General features: G+C 46.5%; 1 protein-coding gene across 2 annotated transcripts in view; it reads right to left on the reverse strand.

Annotated features, from left to right (window-relative positions):
* The window catches only part of FAM120A (family with sequence similarity 120 member A), a 439,339-nt gene that overhangs the window by 304,416 nt on the left and 112,515 nt on the right, over window positions 1–22,408 (reverse strand). For both annotated transcript variants that reach the window (XM_085624582.1, XM_085624581.1), the window contains exon 2: window positions 8,701–8,947. In XM_085624582.1, coding sequence (XP_085480708.1) covers window positions 8,701–8,947 — 247 coding nt within the window. The remainder of the gene's footprint in view (window positions 1–8,700; window positions 8,948–22,408) is intronic.

The following is a 22,408-nucleotide window of genomic DNA, read 5'->3' on the forward strand; positions in this document are numbered from 1 at the left end:
TTTTACACGTATTTGACTGGTGCAACCGCACTCAAATTTAGATGCTCATATTCAATTGTTTTTCCAGCATCTTACTTCCTGTCACTTCTAAAACTTCTGACAGCTCCCCTATTTCAATTTATTGATGGCATCCGGGTCCCAATGCGTCCCCTTTCAACTTTCGCTTTTCAATTTATTTGACGACAAGCATTAATCCACAGCGGATTTTCACATGTGGACTCAATTATTAACGGTTCCTTAATTTTTACTGGCCCAATTATTCGTGGCTCTGCATGCTTATATTTTCACCGCGTAGACCCGTCTGTCCTGCCTCAAAGTTCTAAGTTGAATGGCAGCAAGGGTTCCGAGGTGGAGACATCAGACTGTAGGATCTCTGTCAAGACATCGGTCTTGACCACTACTGTAGAAAGCTGCAGGTCCAAAACCTCCGCAGCCCTATGCACCACCATTCCAAATGAACCCCCCTCCTCCATAGCCAGGTTAGGAGGAGACAGTATGCTAGGCTCTGGGGAGGTGTTGAAAAGCGGGATTTCTAAGGGATCCTGCTGCCCCTTCCAATCCTCATCTAATCCTAGCCCTTCAGAATAAGGCACATCCTAGCCCTTCAGAATAAGGCACCAGATATGACACACATCCCAATGGCTCAGCCGGTGCTGGTCTCTGTGTCAGTGGATGCCCAGCCGGCTCTGGGTCGTTTGGAATGATGGGGGAAGAACCGCCAGTGTGCGACGTCGAGGGTCTCAGCGTCAGAAATGGCGTCAGGGAAGGTCGAGGAGGTACAACTGGCACCCACCAGGATCCAGGAACGGCTCAAAGAGGCATCCAGTGCACCAGAGTAGGTTGCGCAGAACCCACGGAATATCCTTCCGATGAGCTTGGGGGGGGCTGAAGGCGCGCTGGCAGGGCCAGGCTGCCCAAATATGGCAAGTATGGCGTCATAAAAAGATTTTAACTGGGCGGGGGTCACTCCCAGCCCCGGAAAGAGAGAGAAACACGGAGCCAAACTAGGCAAATGCTCCGCGGAGCGGGCCTCCAGCGCTGCGACTCCTCAGTCTCGTCAGGTGACAGACAGGGTGAAGTCAAAGCATGCTTCTACTTCTTACGTTTTCTTGTGATGCTTCTTACCTGATCTCGACAACTTCAAGCAGGAGGAAGGAGACTTTGATCCCTCAGAGCAGTGCTCATACCATCCTCTCGACCGAGAACGAGTTCTTAAGGGAGATCTCAGAGGCGCCGGACTCCGGGCCGCAAGCAGCTTTATGGACCACTCCCTCAAAAGCTATAGGTGCCATGGGCAGGCATTTGGAGCACGACTTCGGGTCTTAGCTGGGCTCCAGGCACCAAAGACATACTAGTTTGAGGTACGTAACTTACATGGCGAAGTGACAGGCGCAGCACGGTTTGAACCCCGAGGTCTTCTCACTAGACATCTTACACACCAAAAAACGTCGACAAAAAGTCGAAAAAAGTCGGAAAAAAGTCTGCCAAATAGTGACAGGGGCTAGCTCTCTTCGACGGATCAGCGATGGCTGGTACGGAAAGAAAAGTACGGACGTCAGTGCGCAGAGGTGGCACCTATATAGACAACGCGAATGTGAGGACGACAAACCCTACGCCTACAACGTCACGTGGAGTTGACAGACACCACCTATTGGTGAGCAGGGTTGCTGCTATTAAAATCTTCTGGATGCAGCCTGACGCCTGGAAGTTCTAAGGTAAGGAATCTACGGCTTGATGTCTTTATCAGACAGCAAGTACAAATGGATGGAGTAATTGACATTAGCTTTTCTAAAGTGGAGTTCATCTAGGCTATTGGGTAAATAGAAAACACATCCCTTGTTGACAGGCAATGATGAAATAAGCCATCTCTCTTCTAGATGCTAGGTCTGTGAGTTTTATGTATAAAACAATGAACTCTGAACCCCTGGAAAATAACCATATTGTGGGTTGGATAAATGCTATTCACGGTGAATGAACTTCAACAAAGTTGTTTACAAAAAAAAAAAGCAGTGTTCCCAAAGGACGTCAGTATTTGCAATTTCATATTTCCTATTCATAGCAATAAAGGGTGAAATGATGTATATCAGTGTATTTCTTTCAATCTTATATTTCCATCAGGTATGGCCTTTAGTCTTTTATTTCAAGTCTTTTTATTCCCAAAAAGCAATAAAAACTAAAGGCAAAGGTGTCCAGATGAAGGCTTTAGGTGAATTCATAAATTAGTATACCGGGTGATTCACAAATAGTACTTTGAGTTCTAAAGGCATACACTATGAAGCGTACCCATACACATTAAAACCAATATTTGATGGAAAAAAATCATCAAAAGACCGTCACAAAGTTTGAGATTAGAAAAGACATTTTAAATATGGGGAGAGGAGTTGGCCTAACGGCTAGGGCGGTCGACCTCGAACCTGGGGAACGGGGTTCGAGTCTCGGCAATGACGCTGAACATACTGTGATTCTGGGCAAATCACTTAATCTCCCCATGCCTACCAAAAATGAATGTGTGTCCTCATGTAACGTAACTGGTGCTATGTAAAGCGCTCTGATACCCAATTCGGGTCACGTTCGCGCTATATAAAACTCTGCAAAAAATAAATAAATTAATAAATATTTTGCTACACACTGGGAGAATTAAGGTTTAGTGTTCTGAAATAAAAAACTGCTTCCTATGCTTAGCATCATATGCTAAGTACTTCTCTTAACATATGGTGCGCACAAGGGCAACTGCACCCACTGATCTATGCCTAGCAAAAGCATACAAAAGGTCCCAGCCCTACTATTTATGATTTTCTCTTACCAGTCCTATCTCCTTCCTGAGATATGCCCAGACCCCAATTACAAGCGACCTTTACAGAATCAAAGAGTCCTAAAGTGCACCAGAGAGCCTGGTTCTCCCTTCTTCCAGTGTGTTCCACCCAGCTCTCAGGAATGTAGCAATCCACTCATCTGTGGGGCTCCTCCACCTACACATGCCTTTCCAAGGCCCTGGGTTTCCAATATGGAACCCACAGGCCTCCATGCATCCGGCAGCCACTGAGAACAACATTACCCCCTCTCAAGAACTGTGCGGCAACCTCGCCAACTACTTCCACAACAAGATCTCAGCCATCTTTGAAAACTTCATACATCAACGCTCCGCTGCAGACCGCATCGACCAGCTCACATCCACGAACACAAACTCCGAACACCTCCACACCCACTGGGAACTCCTCACCACACAAGACACCATCTCCATCAAGGACTCTGTGCACTCGGGGGCACCCACAGACCCTTGCCCCCACCGTGTCTTCAACCTCAGAAGCAAGATAATAGGCGACAAGCTCAGGAAGGTCCTGAACATCTCCATCACAGCGGCCGCCTTCCCTGATAACTGGAGACTCCCCCTTAAGAAACCATCCACTGACCTCGCTGATTTAAAGAACTTGCGGCCCATCTCGCTGTTCTGCTACCCCGCAAAAGTCCTCAAGAAAGCAATCAACCAGCACCTCACCCAACACCTGGAAGATTACAACCTCCTGACCCCCTCTCAACCTGGTTTGTAGACTAACCACAGCACCGTGCAGTCTTGACAGCCATGGACAACATGAGAGCCCTCCTAGACCGCAAACAAACAGCCACCCTCATCCTCCTGGACCTGTCCGCCGCGTTTGACACCGACTCCCACCACAACCTGATCAATAGACTCCATCACATCGGGATTCAAGGAAACACCCTTAATTTGATCCCCTCATAGCTCACCGGCAGAACCCAAAGGATCAGTCTCCCTCTGTTCACCTCACAGCCCAAGAGGATCATCTGTAGGGTCCCCCAGGGTTCATCCCTCAGCCCAACCCTCTTCAACATCGACATGACCCCACTGGCCAACACCGTCAGACCACACTGACTCAACATTATCTCCTATGCCAACGACACACTGCTCATCCTGTCTCTGTCCAACGACCCTTCCAATGCCCAAGCCAACTTCCAAAGATGCATGATGAATGTTGAGGACTGGATGAAGGATAACTGTCTCAAACTCAACATGGACAAGACAGATGTCCCCATCTTTGGAACAACACCCCAACATGGAAGGACTTACAGTGGCCAGAGGCGCTCGGTACACCCCACATTCCAACAGACCACACCTACAACCTCGGCATCATCCTAGATGACAAACTATCAATGAATAAACAAGTCAACGCAGTTTCTTCAGCCTGCATCCGCAGGCTCCGCAAGATCTTCAGGTGGCTCCCGATAAGCACCAGACAGGCCCTGATCACCAGCAGGCAGGACTAAGGAAACTAACTTTGCGTGGTAATCACTACAGCCTAATGAAGAGACTCCAAACAATACAGAACTCAGCGGCAAGACTCCTACTCGACCTCCCAAGAAGGACCCACATCACATCTCAGGAAGCTGCACTGGTTCCCCATTCAGAAGAGATGCCAGTTCAAGCTGCTGCCCCACGCCTACAGGATTCTGCACAACGGAGGACCAGCATACATCAACACACGCCTTACCTCCCACCAACCATCTAGACTCCTCCAATCAGCCTCCCTCTCCATCGCAGACACCCCACGTATGCGCAGAGCCTACAGCGGAGGACACTCCAACTTTCACGTGGCAGCCAAAGCCTGGAACAACCTCCGACTGCACCATCACTCTAACAATTCAGACAAGACCTAAAGACCTGGCTGTTTGAGTAACCTCCCCACACAGCAAAAAGCAGCCCCAGTGCCCCAAGACTCTCACGGGTGATTTGTTGCGCACAAATGACTGATTGATTGTACCACTCACAGGCACACATACATCACAGCACAGATATCCAAAGACACTTGTACTGCGCTACATACCAACATAATATAGGCCAAAGGTGAGTTAAGCACACGCCAGCTGAACTTTACATGAGTAGGTATAGGTGGCTGGCTCAGTATATGGTGCACACTTATTTAAGTAAACCGCCTTACAGTGATCCAGACAACCCTTATGGTGATTTTAGTGGTCTTAGACAACCTTTAAAAGCTCTCCAAGTGGTAGCTGTGGAGACCAGCCTTCAACCTTCTCTTGGAGTGTTATGCACCTTGTTTTACCAGATCAGTTGTGTAGGTTAAACGAAAAAGAACCACACAAGTGTATAAAAAAGGTTCTATTTATTACACAACACTCACTAACACATTAGTATATCTCCTACCCGGAGATAACACAAATACACAATAATACTTTAATTGCAAATAGGTAAGTAAGCACACTACACAGGGTCTCCAGGGGGAGACCAAACCATATCTAAATAAAAAAGTGGAATGCGAACTGCAACCGAAGTCGTGACTTGGACCAGGATACCCGGAGGAGCTGGGGACACAAGGAACCACCCAAGGCAAGTACCCAGGAGCCCCACGGAGGCTGTGTGTCGAGTGGAGAAACAGCTGTGTAGTCAATAGAAGTAAACAGGAAAGTTGCTGTTTTGAAGAGGAAGGACCTTCCCAGTGGATTCTGAAGAAATCCTGTGAAAGACAGAAGTTTGGAGAGGCACCCCACCCGTGGATACCCCAAGAACCAGGATACCTATGCCAGGGAAACCTGGTGCATAGGTGCGAAGTGACGTTGGAAACTGCTGTAGACCACAATAGAGGACTTCATAAAAGATGCCGCTATCAAAGACTGTGCAAGGGTCTGATGGAATCCAAGGGTTCATTCCTGAAGTAAAGAAAATGCATGTAGAGGGGACAGAGTCTATGACACTCCGTGGCAACCAGGAGGCATGGAAGAGCAATGCCCACGGATGTTGGAAGGTGCAGGAGTGATGACAGTGACCTAGTCGCTGCAGCTGTGAGGACCAGACAACGCTGAGGAAGACCGGCAGAGCACCAACAAGCCCTTGCAGCTGCAACAGGCGTGGAAGGTGAAGGAGCAACGTTGGGACCAGCAAGGTCCAAGGTACTCACCACAAGCAGTAGCATCAGAGTAGGCCCAGAGCAAGCAGGGGAGCCCATTGCAGCAGAAAAAGACCTTCAAGGGGACCCACAGGCCGAAGGCACAGGAGTCACAAGAGGACCTCGAGCAGCTCACCCAGAAGGAAGGCCCACAGTGCAGAGGATACAGTGAAGACGCTGCACTTGACCGGCTGAAGTGCAGAGCCAAAAAGCCATGGCAACGCAAGTCGGTGCAGGTGCACAGGGGTTCGGTCCAAGCAGTTCCAACGAGGAATACTGGCCTTAAACTTGCAGAGAGGAGAGGTCAGGCCTCGAGGCAGTTGTAGAACCACCACCTGTGTTGCTGAGCATTTCAAAGTCCATGGAACGCCAGGAGCAGCAGACCGTTCAGCTTCATTGCAGTGCCTGCAGATGCAGGGGAGTGACTCCTTCACTCCAAGGGAGATTACTTCAGGTGTCCTTTATGCCCACAGGTCTGTGGAAGATCCTGGAAGAAGAACAGACACAGACAATAAAGAAGACTTGCAGAAGAACGAGACCAGGAGCAGCAGGAGTCTTCCTTGATGCTGTCTCGGTTCCAGGCGAAGTCCATGTGTCCAGACAGTCGAAGAGTGACGTGGTGTCAGGCTTGAGTCTTGTCCTACCACAAATCTGAAGAGCCACCCACAGGTAAGCCCTTAGGGATCCTAGAGAAAGTGTGGGAACGACTCAGGGGTACCTCCAGAGGAAGGGTCTGACCGAGGGGAGGATACGCCCATGTTCTTTGTCCAGTTTCGCGCCAGAGCTGGAGCCAAGGGCTCCCTGAACTGGCTCAAACTGGAGTATGCAAGGAGGGCACAAATGTGCCCTTTAAAGCGGTATGGTGGCGCTGGCAAGAGCCCCCACCCCAATACACTAAGTCCTGTCTGGGAGGTGGTCACACCTCCTTGTGACAGAATCCCTATTGTTCTACCTTCCCCTGCTCGAGCTCAGTAGCAGGAAGGCAGAATCGTGCCTGGGGTCGGCAGCAGCACTAACCTTCTAGCAGACCCTAGAAGGCTGTTACCGGGAGTACTGGATTCCCCCCAGTGCATGCAATCATACCTCCAACACCGGTAACAATGTTGGAGTATGATTCCAATATGTTTGATACCAAACATGCCCAGGTTCGGCACAGCCACTATATAGTTAGCCATCGCGTAATGACGGCTGGCCACTATATGTATCAAAATGACTGACCGCACTTACAAAGCCTGGAGAATCGACCTGGGGTTTGTAGGGGTGTCCTACTCATGCAGGGGAACCCACCAATGTATAATCCAGTACTCTAACTCCGGATTGGAAGGCCTGTCTTAGGGGCGACTTATAGGTTTTTAAGTGTAGTGGCCTCGGATATAAGGAAACTTATATCTGTCCTAAGTGGTGCTAGCACCAACTTATAGAGGCTGCAATGGCAGGCCTGTAGTCACAGTTTGAGTGATCGCTCATGGGTGGCACAATACATGCTGCAGCCCATGAAAGAACCCTGGTGTACCTATGCCCTAGGTACCTTAGTACCATGTACGAGGGGTTTATAGGAGTACACCAGTAGCCAATTGTGGGGGTACAAAAGTACTTAACATGTCAATTTAGAGAGGCAGCACAATGAATGGAGTCCTGCTAGGATCCCAGTCAGACTAGTCAAAAAAAAACATACTGAAACCAGCAAAAAGTGGGGGTAACCATGAAAGCAGATCCTACTTTACTACAGTGGCAAGTAGGCCCCCTTCACACTACTGATTATTAAAACACGGTATGCAGCCACCATCGCACTTTGTGCACCCCTCCAGGTGCAACAAGACCACAATCCCCAAGACTGGCCTAGGTTGTGAAGCACATGCAGGAACTGTGTTCGCCAGGACTAAAAATCTGCATCAGGAATCCAAATATTGGTGTAGGTGTGGTACTCAAGGTGGGGAGCATGTCCATCACACTGCAAGGGACTTGTACATTTTAGCAAATCAAAAGGTTTAACACCAGACACAACAAGAGGAGGCACTGAGGGGACACTGGCATGCAGGGGTCTGGTAACTTCAGCGCCAAAGGATCACTACTGACAGTGAAGGGAGCTGAATTCGTAGGCACTAAAAAGAATTAATAGTACAATGAGGGCACCGAGGCTGGATAAATTACATTTTTCATCTGAACTTGTAATTTTTCTATGAAGTACGCCATTAGACAGCACAGACACCACAGCACCCTCCTCGCCCCAAAATAGATCTCTAACGTTGACAGTATAGGAGGTGCGGGTAGGAGCCCAGCTGGCAATGGGGGTACAAGTGTGGTACACTGTCACAGAGGACTACTAGTGTCGCTCGACTGTGAGGAACAGCTGTCCCCAAGCGGCACTGCATTACCGTAACAGAGATGCTTTTGAAGTACTTAAAGGATGATGGGGCTGTTGCAACTAACCAGCCTGATATTAACCAGGCAAACCTGAAGCGTATAACCATGTAAACACAAAGTGCTTGGGCTAGAATTTCAGAATAAAGTGGAATTCTACTCTTACTGGAATTCTACAGAGAGTTGGCTCCGATCACAAGTAAGAAGGCCTATGACAAATAGCAGGCAGGATAAGAATTTTGGAGGTGGAGGCAGCTTCAAACCAGGAGTGATGTTCTCAAACGGAAGTACAACATTTACCACTAGATCTCAAAGAGAAGCAGAACAATCTGAATCCTAGCATACGTTCAGCGTGATAATTATATGGACAAGGATCCCTACCAAGATCCTTGTTTCCACCAACAATCCAGACAATTGCACCTACCTAAAAGAGCAGCAAAAACTGGAAAGCGATTTGGGTTCAGGTCCAGCTGCTTGGCAACCTCATGCATCAGGTACTGGCTTGTTGTGAGACTTTTTCCATTGCGGCTCAGCTTGAGGGCATGGGCGCTGAAATAGTAGGGGATGTTACACAACGCATAATCTGAGTCATAAGCGATGAGGCCGTGGAACCCGTTCTCTCTGCAGAAAGCAATCACTTCTTGATGATGATCTTCAATGCTTTGTGCGACCTAGGAGGAAAGGGAAGGAGAACAAGAGGACTGTGTTACAACGGTGCGGCGGAGCCAAAAGAGCAAACGTCACCTTGAATAGAATTTCATGCGAATCTCAGAAACATTTCAGTCTGTACCAAAACAATCGCTGCACAACGTCAAGAACATCGTGTTTCTCAAAGTACAATCTGGTGGTTAGCCCTGTACAAACGAGATAAACATGTCTGCAGGCCAAGTCGCTGCTTCTGCAGCAGGTAGCGCACTATTAACAGGATGAAAAGGGCTGTTCCATTAAGGACTGCAAGGTCTGGACTATTTAGATGCCATACAGAGGATACGGTCATGTGGGAGGCATTATATAATCTAAGGACAGACGTCAAGCCTGTGTTGCTGACTGAAAAGACCTGGATTGCACCTACAAGATGGCTAAAAAATGCTCAAAGAACTTCCGTGTAAAAGCTAGTCAGAGGAAAATCCCAAATGACTTTCTAACCTGACCTCTGAGACAACTAGGGGGGAAAAATGAGAAATTGTCATAAACTGCTTTCAAACCCAGCTCACAACCACAAAAAAGATAATCGTTTCAAGTTCCTGTGATGATCGTTCAAAATATTTTAATAGATACATTAAGTGCATTCTACATTATATGGGCTGTGGCAAGCTAATATCCCCCAAAGAAAAACAGCATTTGTACAGCTTTCTACACGTATTGCACTACAATGTGCATGGAGGTCTATGTAAGTGATCATCAGCATCGAAATGGAGGATTACAAAAAAAACCAAAAAAAAACAACAGCTGCAAAAAAGTCAGTTCAGCACTGTCAGTGCATTTCAGTCCAGCAGTGGCATGGAGGGAGCTCCTTTCTACACTTGGAGGGTATTATATAATTGGCTCACAAGACACCCTTTGTTTTTGGCCATTCAACTCAAAGCCAGCACCGGATCGCCGCAACTATAATGAAATCAATTAGCATGCGGGATAGTAAATAAGGTATAAACAAAAAGAAAGTGCTATTGGCGCGACCACAATGGCACTAAGGGCTTTAGATGGCCCACCCCCATGGGCAGCCAAAGGCGAGGATGCATAATAGGGGAAAGGGAAATAATCAGCTCCTAAGAGCGGGGTAATGTGTGGGCAACAAGGCCAGTGGCAAGTGTCCTCCACAGTTTTACTACGTACATGCAGCAACGCATATGCGCGCACGCACGCAATGTCTATGTCATCTGTTCTTAATCTTTTGACTTCTGTTGATCCCGACTGAATCATAAAAATGTTTTAAAAAAATAATTGAGGGGGGGTTTGGAGCTTTTGAACATTTACCTGGGGCCACTCGTTGTCCATAATATTCCTTCACACTGACAGAAGGTTTTAAAATTTTACGTTCTTGTTCTTTATTTATATACACCTTATTAATCGGTTGATATGGTTTAATTTTCTAAGCAGTCGAAAACCTTCCTATTGACGCGGCTTCGCGGACCCCCAGGAGTCGCCCGGACCACAGGTTAAGAACCACACTGGTCTACATCAACATCATATCTGTGCCCTACTAATTAACTTACAGAAGAGGCATTGTAAGTCTTCTGATTGGTTCAACCTTACATAGAAAGTTGTTGCATCAAGATGTCATTTACAGACACATAAGAAAAAAAGCACAAAAATATACCAATTACATTTCATGCCAGGGCCCAATGTTTTTTGAACCATGTTTCCAAGTGCCACATGTGCAACTATTTACATAAGAATAGCCACCTGCATATCAATGGATCGACAGTATCTTCGAAAACGACTAAATAAATAAGCCCTCGATAAGACTGGGAGGTATGGACAAATACTTTATTTTCTATAAAGACTGTGGTGAACTTGTGTCACAACGTTAAATGGATCTTTATCAATCCAAAACTTGCAAATGAGACCGTACATGATTGTGCAGGGTAACACAAATAAAGAGAGACGCTGGCTAAAGAGATGGTAGAGTTGCGGATGAAAAAACAAAGCAACACCGGAGTACCTACTTTTTACAGTAGCAACAAAGCAATCAAGCTGCCACATATTAAAACTATGGTGGTGTGGAGGAACACAGTATGGAAGAGGTGTACATAATGTACCTTTTCAAAACACTTCATCTACAAAGCAAAGAAAGGCACTTTTAAAAAAAAAAAGGCAGGCCAGGGAAACAGCCTTAAAATGGAATGGACATCTTGCCAGAATGTCGTCACCAGACACATGTTGCAAGGGTAGTGGCAAGCGATGAACTGGTGACACTTAACAAGGGACATAGGTGCCACGGTACACTGTAGAGAAGCCTCCACTGTGCATTATACAAAGATGTGTGTAGTACAGTGCAGCCAGCTACCACAATAGGTCTCCTGCTAGATTTATTACACGGACTTCGACCAGTAAAGCACAACGGATGTTCCTCTTTGTTTGCAGCTCTGACAATTTTTCCCAATGTGTGGAACTGGGGCAAGTCTCTGTGCGTCTGATGGTAATTGCTGTGTTGGGGGATGGATGAGAAGTTATTTCATTCCTTTTATTCAAGGTTTGCGTTTGTGGTCCTTACGTTACTAGCCGTTGGGTGACCACGGAGGGCTGTGGTCCCACTGAGTGCCTCTGGGCTTGCCGCCCAATGGGATGCTAGGCCTTAGCTTGATGCGGCTAGGGAGGTTGAAGCTTTGACCTCGGCAGGTGGATGGAACGGTGGGTGCTGAGTGTTGGCCTGGTAGTTCAGGAACCAGTTTTGTTTGGCTCACTCTCTGTAGAGGAGTTATCATTGATGTTGGAGGTGCTAGCTGGGGGTTTAGCAAATAATCTCCAATGCGGGGTCTGGACAAACGGTCTGAGAATGGTTGCCAGAGTGCGGAGTGCTGTGTGACATGAGAGTATGACCTCGTTAGGAGGGATGGACATTGTTGGGAGGTTCCCAACTTGGAATGTTCGTGTATTGGGTCAACCTACTAAGACATGGAGTGCATTCATATCTGAGGGGCAATGGAATTTCAGTGGCTTCCTATTTATTTATTTTTACATACCTGGGGGGGGGGGGGGGAACTCCATTGGTTAGCTAAGAAGGTGGAGGGGACAAGTTTATGCAACCTCCTACTCTAGCTAGAGAGGTGTTAATTTGGGTGGCGCCTAGGACTTTTTTGCTGCTAAAGGTGTGAAGATAGACTCTGAAGTGAGGTTAGTGATAGTGTCCAGTACGTTGGAGGCTAGGGACATATGTTTGGTGAAAATGTATGCACCGAATGTGAATGAAGCTGGATATTTTGAGACCGTGCTGAGTGCAGAAGCGGAGCATGTTGGTCCGGATTTGATGATGGCGAAACTGTGTGCTAGATGGTAATTTGGACCACTTTCCCCTCGAAGACTGATATGGAGCCACCCATGACGAGTGTCCTCCAGGAAGTTATGGGAGGCCTTGGGTAACAAGATGCTGGGAGGGTGCGCCATCCTCACATTCTCCTGTTCCACGCCAGTGGCAGGGACCTATAGCCACTTGGACTATTGCCTGGTGACCGTTACCATGGTGCAGAATGTGGTAAACATCTTCTATTTGGTGCGCTCTCTCCAATCATTTTCCCCTGCTGATCTCCTAACCGGTGGGCAAGAGTGCCCCAAGGTACCACTGCGGAGACAGAGTGGAAGCACTAGCGGATCCAGTCTTTATGCATGCTGTGGCTGAAGTGCCAAATCACTATTTTGAGGAGAATTGGGAGAGTAGGATGCAATGAAGAACTGCCTGCAAAGGGGGCCGGGGGTGGGGGGGGTGTATGAAGGTGATGTTTGGCATGGAGCAGCCGTTGTAACAGATGCTCAATGTCCAGGGGAAGAAATTAAGTGCCCTTGCAGAGTGTATAGTTGAGCAGCTGTAGCAGCTGGCTGAAGGGCAGGAGTGCAGGCAGGACTTGTTGTAGACATGGGATCGACTAGATAGGTTTGTCTGCACCAGCTATCAGCAGCAACTCCATGTAGAGTAGGATAAGGTCAGTAGGATGCTTACCACGCCTCTCCGCAGCGAGACCCACAGTTCCCCGTGGTGGGGATTCATTACACACAGGGACAGGAGGTACACACGCAGCAGGGTATCACTGAAGTTTACGCAGCACATCTCCAGAAGGTATAAGCAGTGCCTGCTGCATCCTTGCCTATGGAGGATGACTCTTAACTAGCAGACTTGCAGATAAACTACTTTTTGAGAGAAGGCAGGGATAGTTTGGGTGCTCCTATTACTCGGGAGGTGATAGTGGTAGCGATCTGGGCATTGAAGACGGCCAAAGCCCTGGGGTGGATAGCTTACCGGCAGAGTTGCACCAAAGCAGGGCTGCCATTTTTGCTGACTGCCTGTTAGAAGTCTATAATGAAGCGCACAGGGTTGTGGCTACCCAACTCGATGATGGAGATGCCGATAGTCGTGTTACCTTAACCGGGCAGGGATTTTAAAGAGGTGCCTTCCTATTGCCCTCTACCGATCCTTAATGTGGATATAAAAATACTTAGCAAGATATTGACATCTAGGTTGCGGGAGCACCTCCCATAGCTGGTACAAGAGGACCAGTGTGGTTTATCCCGCCGGAGGAGGCTGCTGCTGGTTAAGCATGCCCCAATATTAGAGGAGGACCAATATTCTTTGGCACTGCTTGACAGAGCGCAAGCGTTTGATTCCTTGTCCTAGGAATTCCTGTGGCAGGTCCTGCGGAAAGTGGGCATCAGGGATCAATACATAAAGTGGAGGCAGTTGTTATGTAGTGGCGCGGTGGCGAGGGGTCGTGTGAGTAGGATGATGTTGCAGCAATTTCTCTTGTTTCGGGGGACCTGGCATTTCCCAGCAGACTGCAGGATAGGGGGCTGCTTTCAGAATTGGAGCAGCTGCCATGCCCAAACCACGAAGGCTATGGTCCTATTGTAACTGTACCCTGCTGCAGCAAGCGGGAGGGAGGGAGGGACGGAGGTGGTGCCTTATTTTTGACATCATAAAAAACGAAGCAAGCAATACTGAACATATGGGGAAAACAGGCGGGGAGAGCAGCTCAACATTGCTCCTCATCAAAGTGTAGCCTCTCTGTTTGCATGTAGGAGTACAGTTAAGGGGTCACAGGCAGGGGAGCGTCACTACATCAAAACCCTACAATCCTCTCTTCTAGTTCAAAGGGCAGGCCATATGGAAGGTCAGCAAGGGCCTACATATTTCCATTCAGTGCTAAATTAAGTGCGTTTGCTAGACATTTTGCCCACGGTATAGCCATGCTATGCAGCCAGACGGTACAGCTGATGATACACCACTCAAAGGGAAATGGTGAAACAAGGTGGCACAAGTAGTAACTTGCTTGAGGCACCACCACAAGATCCAGCTGTACTTTTGTCACATTTGAGTTTCCTTCTCCAATCAACCCAGAACATTTTCCTCTTCAGATCTCCCCCTCCCCAGAAGTAATCATATTGTGATTGGTTGGAGACCATTACCCACCATACAAAGTTACACTATATACACAGCTAGCACACCAATATATCATAGGGCCCATAGTGCCAAAACCTACCAGGATCTACCTTTTTTCTGCTCGCTGCTTATAAACCAGGGTCGGTGTGTAATGATGGGAGCTACAACAGTTTGTGGTTTCAGCCTACCTCCAAGACTTTTACTACCCATACACGAATCTCAAATTGAATAGGATGAGTGCAACAAAATAGCTAACACCTCCATTAAAATAACAAGCATTTACAATGCAATGGTCTCGGCATTGTTAAAGTTAGAGCTATTGGCATTGCTCATAACCCCCACCACAAATATTCAACACAACACTTAACCAGCACTCTGAATTGCCACCCACGACAGCACAGATATTCCACAAGGGATTGGATTACGCAGCGCCTATGTTTTTTTACCAATAGTATGCAGCATAGCCGATGCTGTGCAGCATGGCAAAAGGGAAAAAATGCAGTGACAGTCATGTACATGCATCACCATGCTTGTGCATGCGTACCAAATGATACAGGTGCCTTTTTTATTTACCAACATGAGATGGATTGATGAAAAAATAACAGGAGCGTAAGATCAAACCTTTTTCACTTCAAAATCTTTCAAAAGAGGAGCCAGTCATTTAGAGGATGGGGGATGCAACAGAATAGAACACAAGGCAAAGGGAGAAGCACACAGGTGAGAGATGCACACAGACAAGAAAGGAATATCGAGAGTGGGGCAGAAATGTACATGGGCAAGAAAGAGAAACACGGAGAGCTCTGGCAGAGAATCACGAGCGCAGGTGGTGTTTGAAAAGCACATGGTCAACAGAAGCACACAGACAAGAGAGCAACACTAGCACAGGAGTGGGAAGAGAAACACGCAGGCAAGAGAAAAAAACCACACAGAGTAGGTGGCAGAGAAGCATATCGGCGAGAAACTAATACGGTGAGCTGGGTACAAAAAGCACACAAGATCTGTGGGTGGTTGAGAAGCACACGGGTGAGAGAGCAACACAAGCACTGGTGAGGGAAAAGAGGAACACGGACGAGAGAGAGCAACACAGATAGGAGGGTTGGTAGAAATGCACATGGTCGAGAAGAACAGAGTTAGGGGGCAGAATATCGCACGGGCAAGAGTGCACATCAAAGCAGAAGAGGACAGAGGCAAGTAAGAGTGACAAGTGCGGGTGGGGGAAAAGCACAAAGACGAGAGAGAAATGTGGAGCATGCAGGGTAGCACACAGGCGAGAGGGGATTACGGAACACAGAGGGGAGAGAAGCACGCTATCAAGACAACTGGAAAACACATGCACTCGCATCGAGTGCTTAAGCTACAAAAATCCAATGGCTCTAGATTAGTAGCATCAAATCACCAGAATATTGGGTCGGCACTGTTCTGGGCTTTAAATAATTACCTGTTGGTACTGATTTATTAAATGTAATCACGTAAATGGAAACAAGGTAGCTAGCATTCTGCGACAACCCACTTAGTCTTCGTGAACCTACAAACACTTTACTCCCTTGACAGCTTCTGCCATGACAGCTTCTGCCACAACCCCCTTTAGCTCGCAAGACAGTACTGCTCCTTCACCATCACCGCTGCCAACTCCTGCTGATCCACCGCCTGAGCCCAGGTGTCCAAAATGTTTAGTTTGCAAGCGGCAAAGAGCCGGCAATCTTCCGCCGAGCCTGGTATCAGTGCAGTCACTCGGGCTAGGCAGGGTAAAAGAGCGTCCGGCTCCAGAAGTACTTTGTGGGAGAAATTAGAACGTGGAGCCAACCGGAATTTGCTCTCAGAAAGAGAGGACTGGGAGGGAGCGCAACCGGAAGTAAAAGAGTGAGAAAACGTAGGGGAGAGCGACGCCGTCATAGGCTCTTGCTAACCACAGTGGGTTGTAACCAATTCGCTGTGTATGTTTACCGGAGACTGCGAGTTAGGCTTAGCAGTGCCTTCCACGAGGAGGCACAGTAGAAAGGGAACGGTGCTCAGGCTGAAAGAATTTACACTGTGGCTTGTAACCGAATCGCGATGCGTGTTTACCGAAGACTGCGAGTTAGGCTTAGCGGTGCCTTCCACGAGGAGGCACAGTAGAGAGGGAACGGTATTCAGGCTGAAATCATTTACATTTTTTAATTAGTAAATTATTAATATTAGGTATACATGACAAAACACAAGATTAAGGGAAAAGGAACGTTCTTTACGGAAACGCTTGAACATCATGTGAAATCGTCAACGTGCATTCTATTCAGTTATTTGCAGTATTTTGATGTGCGAATACATTCTTAATAAGGGTGCAGCAAGACCCTAGCCTCGGAGCTAACAGGCCAAACGATGGAGGCGGAGCTATGCTTAGAGTCATTACAAGCCAAGCGCCCGCCATTCCCGCTGTTTCTTTTTGTATCGCGCTTTCACTTAAGTGCGATTCAAAAATAAACAACGAAAAGCTATATTTTAATTTTCAAGGTTGCTGCTTCTAACAAGTCTTACATGCTGCCGCGGCGAGCGAGCCCAGCTGCCAGTCCTTGAGGGAATCGCAGTGGCGTTTTCGGATTCAGGGGCGTGTTTTTCTTTCTCTCCTCTTGCCATTGGCTGGAATGTTTACATTCCAGAGGAGAGAAAGAATCGAAAAAACACGCCCCCGAATCCGAAAAAGACGGGGCTTGAGAGACAATGCTCTTCTCCAATGGCTGACCAGTATCTCAGAGGCAAGCCAATGGAGAAGAGGTAAAAAAAAAGGGGCGGGTTAAAGCCCCACTCCTAAACAATAAATCTCGGAGTGAGACTGCGCAAGCGCAGCCTTCGAGCCGAGACCTAAAAAAAAGAAATCTATAAAGGGCAGCAGAGGGGTGTAACAAGTTGGACCTGTGACATGGGGAGAAGTACAACAATCGACGAGCTAGCTATCAACACAGACCACAGTACACCCTGAATGGCTTTGTTAGTACTTTCATCTATCGTGGTGGGCTACCCTGAAAATATGCCAGTCCTTGACGAATAATTCCCTAGCCAAGCACCTCTTCCCTACTCATCATATCCACAGTACTTGCTACCAACTCACCATTTACACACCGCTTCTCTTAAACTTGGAATCAGCAGTATTTGCCCCTTGCCTACCACCTCTAGTAAGTGATGCTTCCTCATTCACCAACTACATAGTGCTTTTTCATAAATTCACGGTCTTCACAGTGCTTTTCCCACACTCCCTGCATGCACTTCCTCTCTCACGTACCCCACTGCCGCCCAACGCTGCTTTTCCATTCACCAACTACACAATACATCGTGCCAGCTCACTTGCTGGCATTTCCTGCAAGTGATTCTTTCCAAAAACTCTCAGCGTGCTCAGTGCTTCATACTAGCTCACTATCAGCACGTTGCTTCTCCCCATCGCTGTATGCATCTGTCGGCTTACTGATCGGCGATGGAGTATCCCCATTACTAATCACTAGAAGTAGGAGGAGGAGTGGCATGGTTTATTAATACGTGGTTGTGGTTTATAAAAAAACATTCAAACAGGAAGCATAAAACACGTTTGGTCTGTCCGTTTAAGAATACTGCAATAAACCCTAGTAATTTGAAACAAATTTGTTGCAGAAGAATGCAGCCATCTCTTTTCGGTGTACCTCAAGAAGGAAGGGGGGGGGGGGGGGACAAAATGATGAAAACAAAATAAACGTATATGATCCAGCTGTCAACCACAGCACACCTTACAAATCTACTTCATAAAGACTAGAAAGCTAGGTAACTTAACATTTTATTAAAAGAATAACTAAAACCCCCTTTTTACAAAATACCCCATATTCATTTAAAAAACGAATTAACCTAACGGTTAAAAGAGGGGGTGGGATGGGGTCAATGGGCAAGGAGCAGCAAATGTAAGGTGGCAGCACAAGCATATAGGAGAAAGTTGCCACCTCTGGTATACTCGAAATTACGTGGTGAAAGACCCAATAAAATAAAGGGATTGTGGACAATCAGAGGCCAGACAGAGATGTTGCATTAAAAAGAAGGGACAGGGGTATAGAGGCACATGGATAACGGGGCACGGGTAACAGGCAAAGGGTAATGAATGTACGGTAAGAGTATTAAGAGAATGCTTTTGGTGGGACTCTTTCGGACTTGAGGGATTCTGAGGTGGATTCTAGTATTATTTTGTGATCGGGGATCTTCAATGCTCGTGCTTATGTTTTGTTTTCTTTGCTGCTATGTCCAGTATCTTTGAAAACCAACAAAAATACTTTATCAACAAAAAAAATAAGAGAATTGGAAAATTAGCCACATGAATCTCCTAAAAAGAAAGACAAGCATTGGCATAGCCAATAGGTCTCGCCTTTGGGACCTTATAAGTGTTTAGTTATCCAGCACAATATCCTTGGTGCAACAACACCAACTGTTGCATGGCTAAACACTTATAAGGTCCCAAAGGCGAGACCTATTGGCTATGCCAATGCTTGTTAAACTCTGCTGTCTGACACATAAGGCATTCCACAAATCCAGGCCTGAGTATTTGTCCATGCGTTTAAAACCATATCAACCCGCGAAATGCCTTAGGTCTTCGGATAAGGCTCTTCTGACTATCCCTCGCATTTGGACCTCAAATCAGGGGGGGGTAGCTCTTTTTCCTACACTGCCTCCTATCATTAGAACTAACTCCCCCTTAGCCTCTGCTTTAGCTCAGACAAGATTTCCTTCAAGAAGAGTTTGAAGACCTGGCTGTTTTAGGAAGTTTCTCCCTTCTCAGCAGTGCAGCGCCGAGATGCTCCTTCGGGAGTGATTTGTGCACTATATTAAAAGTCTTTATCATCATATCAAGCCATTAACACCAAAACTGCCTTCCTTAGATGCTCTGTGTCTACCATTTTGTCTCTCGTCACTGGCAGACATTGGAGGGGACATTGGAGGGCGCAGGTAGACTACAGACACCCGATGCAGGCTTGTCACCTTCAAAACACCCCACCACAATCTTAAAAACACTCTGAGGATGTGAGCGGTGCTATAAAAAAGCCCTCGTTAGAACTCAATGTAATCAGTTTATATAAAACTCAAGGTTTCCCAGAAGAGCATTTTACAACAATTAGAAACCAGAGCTGGCCCCCAGAAACGTTCAGACAGTGTTGGTTTTAGCACAAAAAGTTCAACATTCAAACCAATCAACATGTGTATGATCCCAGGATCAATTGGTGAAGCAGGGGTCTGCAAAAGATTTGAGATTAGCTCTGGGTGTTTTTTAGTGCAAAGCTGAGACGATTTTTCCTCCCCAATTTAATGTAGGTTTTTAAAACTCTGAAAGTCTGTGAACTTCATAAAGTTTGGAAAGCGTCACAAAAACCCAAATAACTGGCAAAAACTTTCCCTAAAAATAGGCAAAGTCCACGAAAACACTTAGCGGGAGAATTCTCACTATTTTTATTTTAGTTAAGAAATCTACTCCGACAAGCAGAGTTGGCCATCGCGTGTAAACTTCACCCAACTGTAGTTTTTCTTGATTTTTGAGGTTCTTTGCAAAATCGTTTTTGAAGGGAAAACACATGGAACTAGAATTGTAACACTAGAAAGGGTCCGCATGCTAGAACGCTGCAGAGGAGTGTCAGGTAGATCTTTACTAATTATGACTTTAGAGTAAATAAATATGGCATTCACTGCCAAATGCAAATGGACCATCGGAAAGAAACAACCTATACACAGGAGCAGGATGCAAAAATCAGAAATTACTGTAGTCCAACGGTTCATTTCATTCAACTCACAGGTGAGAAATACAATATTCAAAACATCTGGGCTCTTGCACGTGACACAGGAGTAAACAGGTAACAAAACATCATGGAGAAGACATAAAAACTATTAGTAGAGGCAACTGCAGTGATCACGCTTAGAAATGCGTGGAAAGAAGAGTCTTGATCATTTGAAAGGGTTTTCAGAAAAAGAGGATATAAAAGTAAAATAGCTCAACAAACTTTTACCAGATTTCAAGGTGAGATGCGCTCACCAATTTAGCAGTGAACATGGTAATGCGCCCCACCTACAATTCTTTATTTTTCAACAGGTCTCAATGTAAAGTTAAAAACCCTGCTTCTAACACACCCTGCACGTAGGCATGATAATTTCATGCTGTTGGTTCCCGGTGAGTCGACATCCCCATAAGCAAATGGGGAGGTTGACGTGATAGTGGCCCTGCGCATGCACACACATGCTTGACTGGGAAAGCCAGGGGCCCAAAGTTTGCACACACTTTGTCTCAGACGCTTGCAGTTCCATCACAAATATGGTGCAATCAGTCCTTGACCATATAGCTCTCATGGGCCTCCCCCAATATAGCGCAATCAGAAATCTCCAATCATCTACATCACACAGATTCACCCAAGGATCTTTCAGGAGATTAAAGTAGAGAGGCATGCCACTTGGACTTCAGGGCGCAAAACTGCAGAATACTCAGACCTGAAACTCGAGGGCAGAAACTAGTTCAGGGAACTCCTAAAAATTGAACCATCCAGACTAATATTGGACTAGATTTCGGAATTGTTGGAAGCGAGTGATGATCGAACAGGGCTGGTGCCTCCTGGGCAATTGGACTTCTGATTACAGCACATTCATGGACTTAACAACTGAAGAGTGCTCGGGAGTAGCCACAGGGTCATGTGGAGGGCTTTATAAAACAATAACATACAAATGAACTATAATTTTACTTTGAACAGGATGGAAACCAACCTACTCAACATTTCCGATAATATTCTACACACTATGGAAAAAGGTCCGCCTGCTAACTACTCTTCCTAAACTTATCGTAGAACACTCCGTTCGGTTGGCGAGGCAGGTGGCTGCAGGAGGTGGTCCCAGTGTTTCCTATGGATTGCTCTACCGCGATCAGACTGGTAACTTTGTCCACTGGTTCCCACTGTCCTCGACTGAATGGTACCAGGGGATCACCTCACTCCCTGCCTTCTTATAACCTGCATTTATCCACTTTGGTAACATAATCCGGAGCTGGTGATGCTCTTTACAAAATTGTATGAATAGCGTCCAAATCTTGGTGGAATAAGGTGACCGCCAACTCAATTATTTGGACATTATCACCTCTTTAATACAAAGTCATCATCTAAAATTTCAGATGGAAGCAGGCAAAACTCAAATCCACCTCTGACAGGCAAAAAATAGAAAATAAAATTAAAATCCTACGTTATAGAACACAAATTGCACAAGAAAAAGGGGTCTCTGACTTAATGGCACAAAACATGGAAATTGTTCTTTTGGGCGTAACATATAGCAATACGATCCCATTTACATGGTCATCAATCCCCAATTCCAACGACGAGTGTGAGGAACCTGGGAATGCCACTCGATTCAAATCAATCGGTAAATCCCAGAGAAACGTTATTGTTCGGGGTACCAGCTTCCAGATAGGATCACACCATGAGGTTCTACCACTCCTATCTGGGTCTTGAGTGAAACTAACTAGGTTGTAATGGGATGTATTGCATTGTCTACACTGACCTTCCCAAAACTCACTGCCCACTTAAAGCACCTCTACAACTAACAGCCGTCTGTCAAAAACATCACTAGAACTGCCATGACACATGTAACCAACATGCACATTAACTTCAGTGTCCAATCTCACTGCTCACATATCACTCCGTTAAAATACTGCATTCTACATCAGACTACTCCGCTTTGGTGCTTGCCACTTCCAAACGGCTCCAACTGCATGGCTTCCATAGGGCCCAAGGTGCTTTTCAGATAGTCCAAAGCAGCTGATGGGCACTAGCGTGGACACACCCCTTCTATTAACACGTCAACACAGCAGCCACTATCTGATCACATTTAAAAGCATCCTCAGCACGAAAACCCACACACTTATGATGAATTAATGCTGCAGTTACTAAGGATTACAGCTTGCATTGCAAAGAAAGGCGTTTACAGCATCAGTCATAGACTTATGTATATTCCTGTACACAAGTATCATCTACGCTGGCTTAATGCAGTTTATATGAGGCGTGAGCCTAAACCAAATAAAGCCAGAAATTTGAAAGCC

The sequence above is a fragment of the Triturus cristatus genome, chromosome 9 (assembly GCF_964204655.1).
Source record: "Triturus cristatus chromosome 9, aTriCri1.1, whole genome shotgun sequence".
NCBI lineage: Eukaryota > Metazoa > Chordata > Amphibia > Caudata > Salamandridae > Triturus > Triturus cristatus.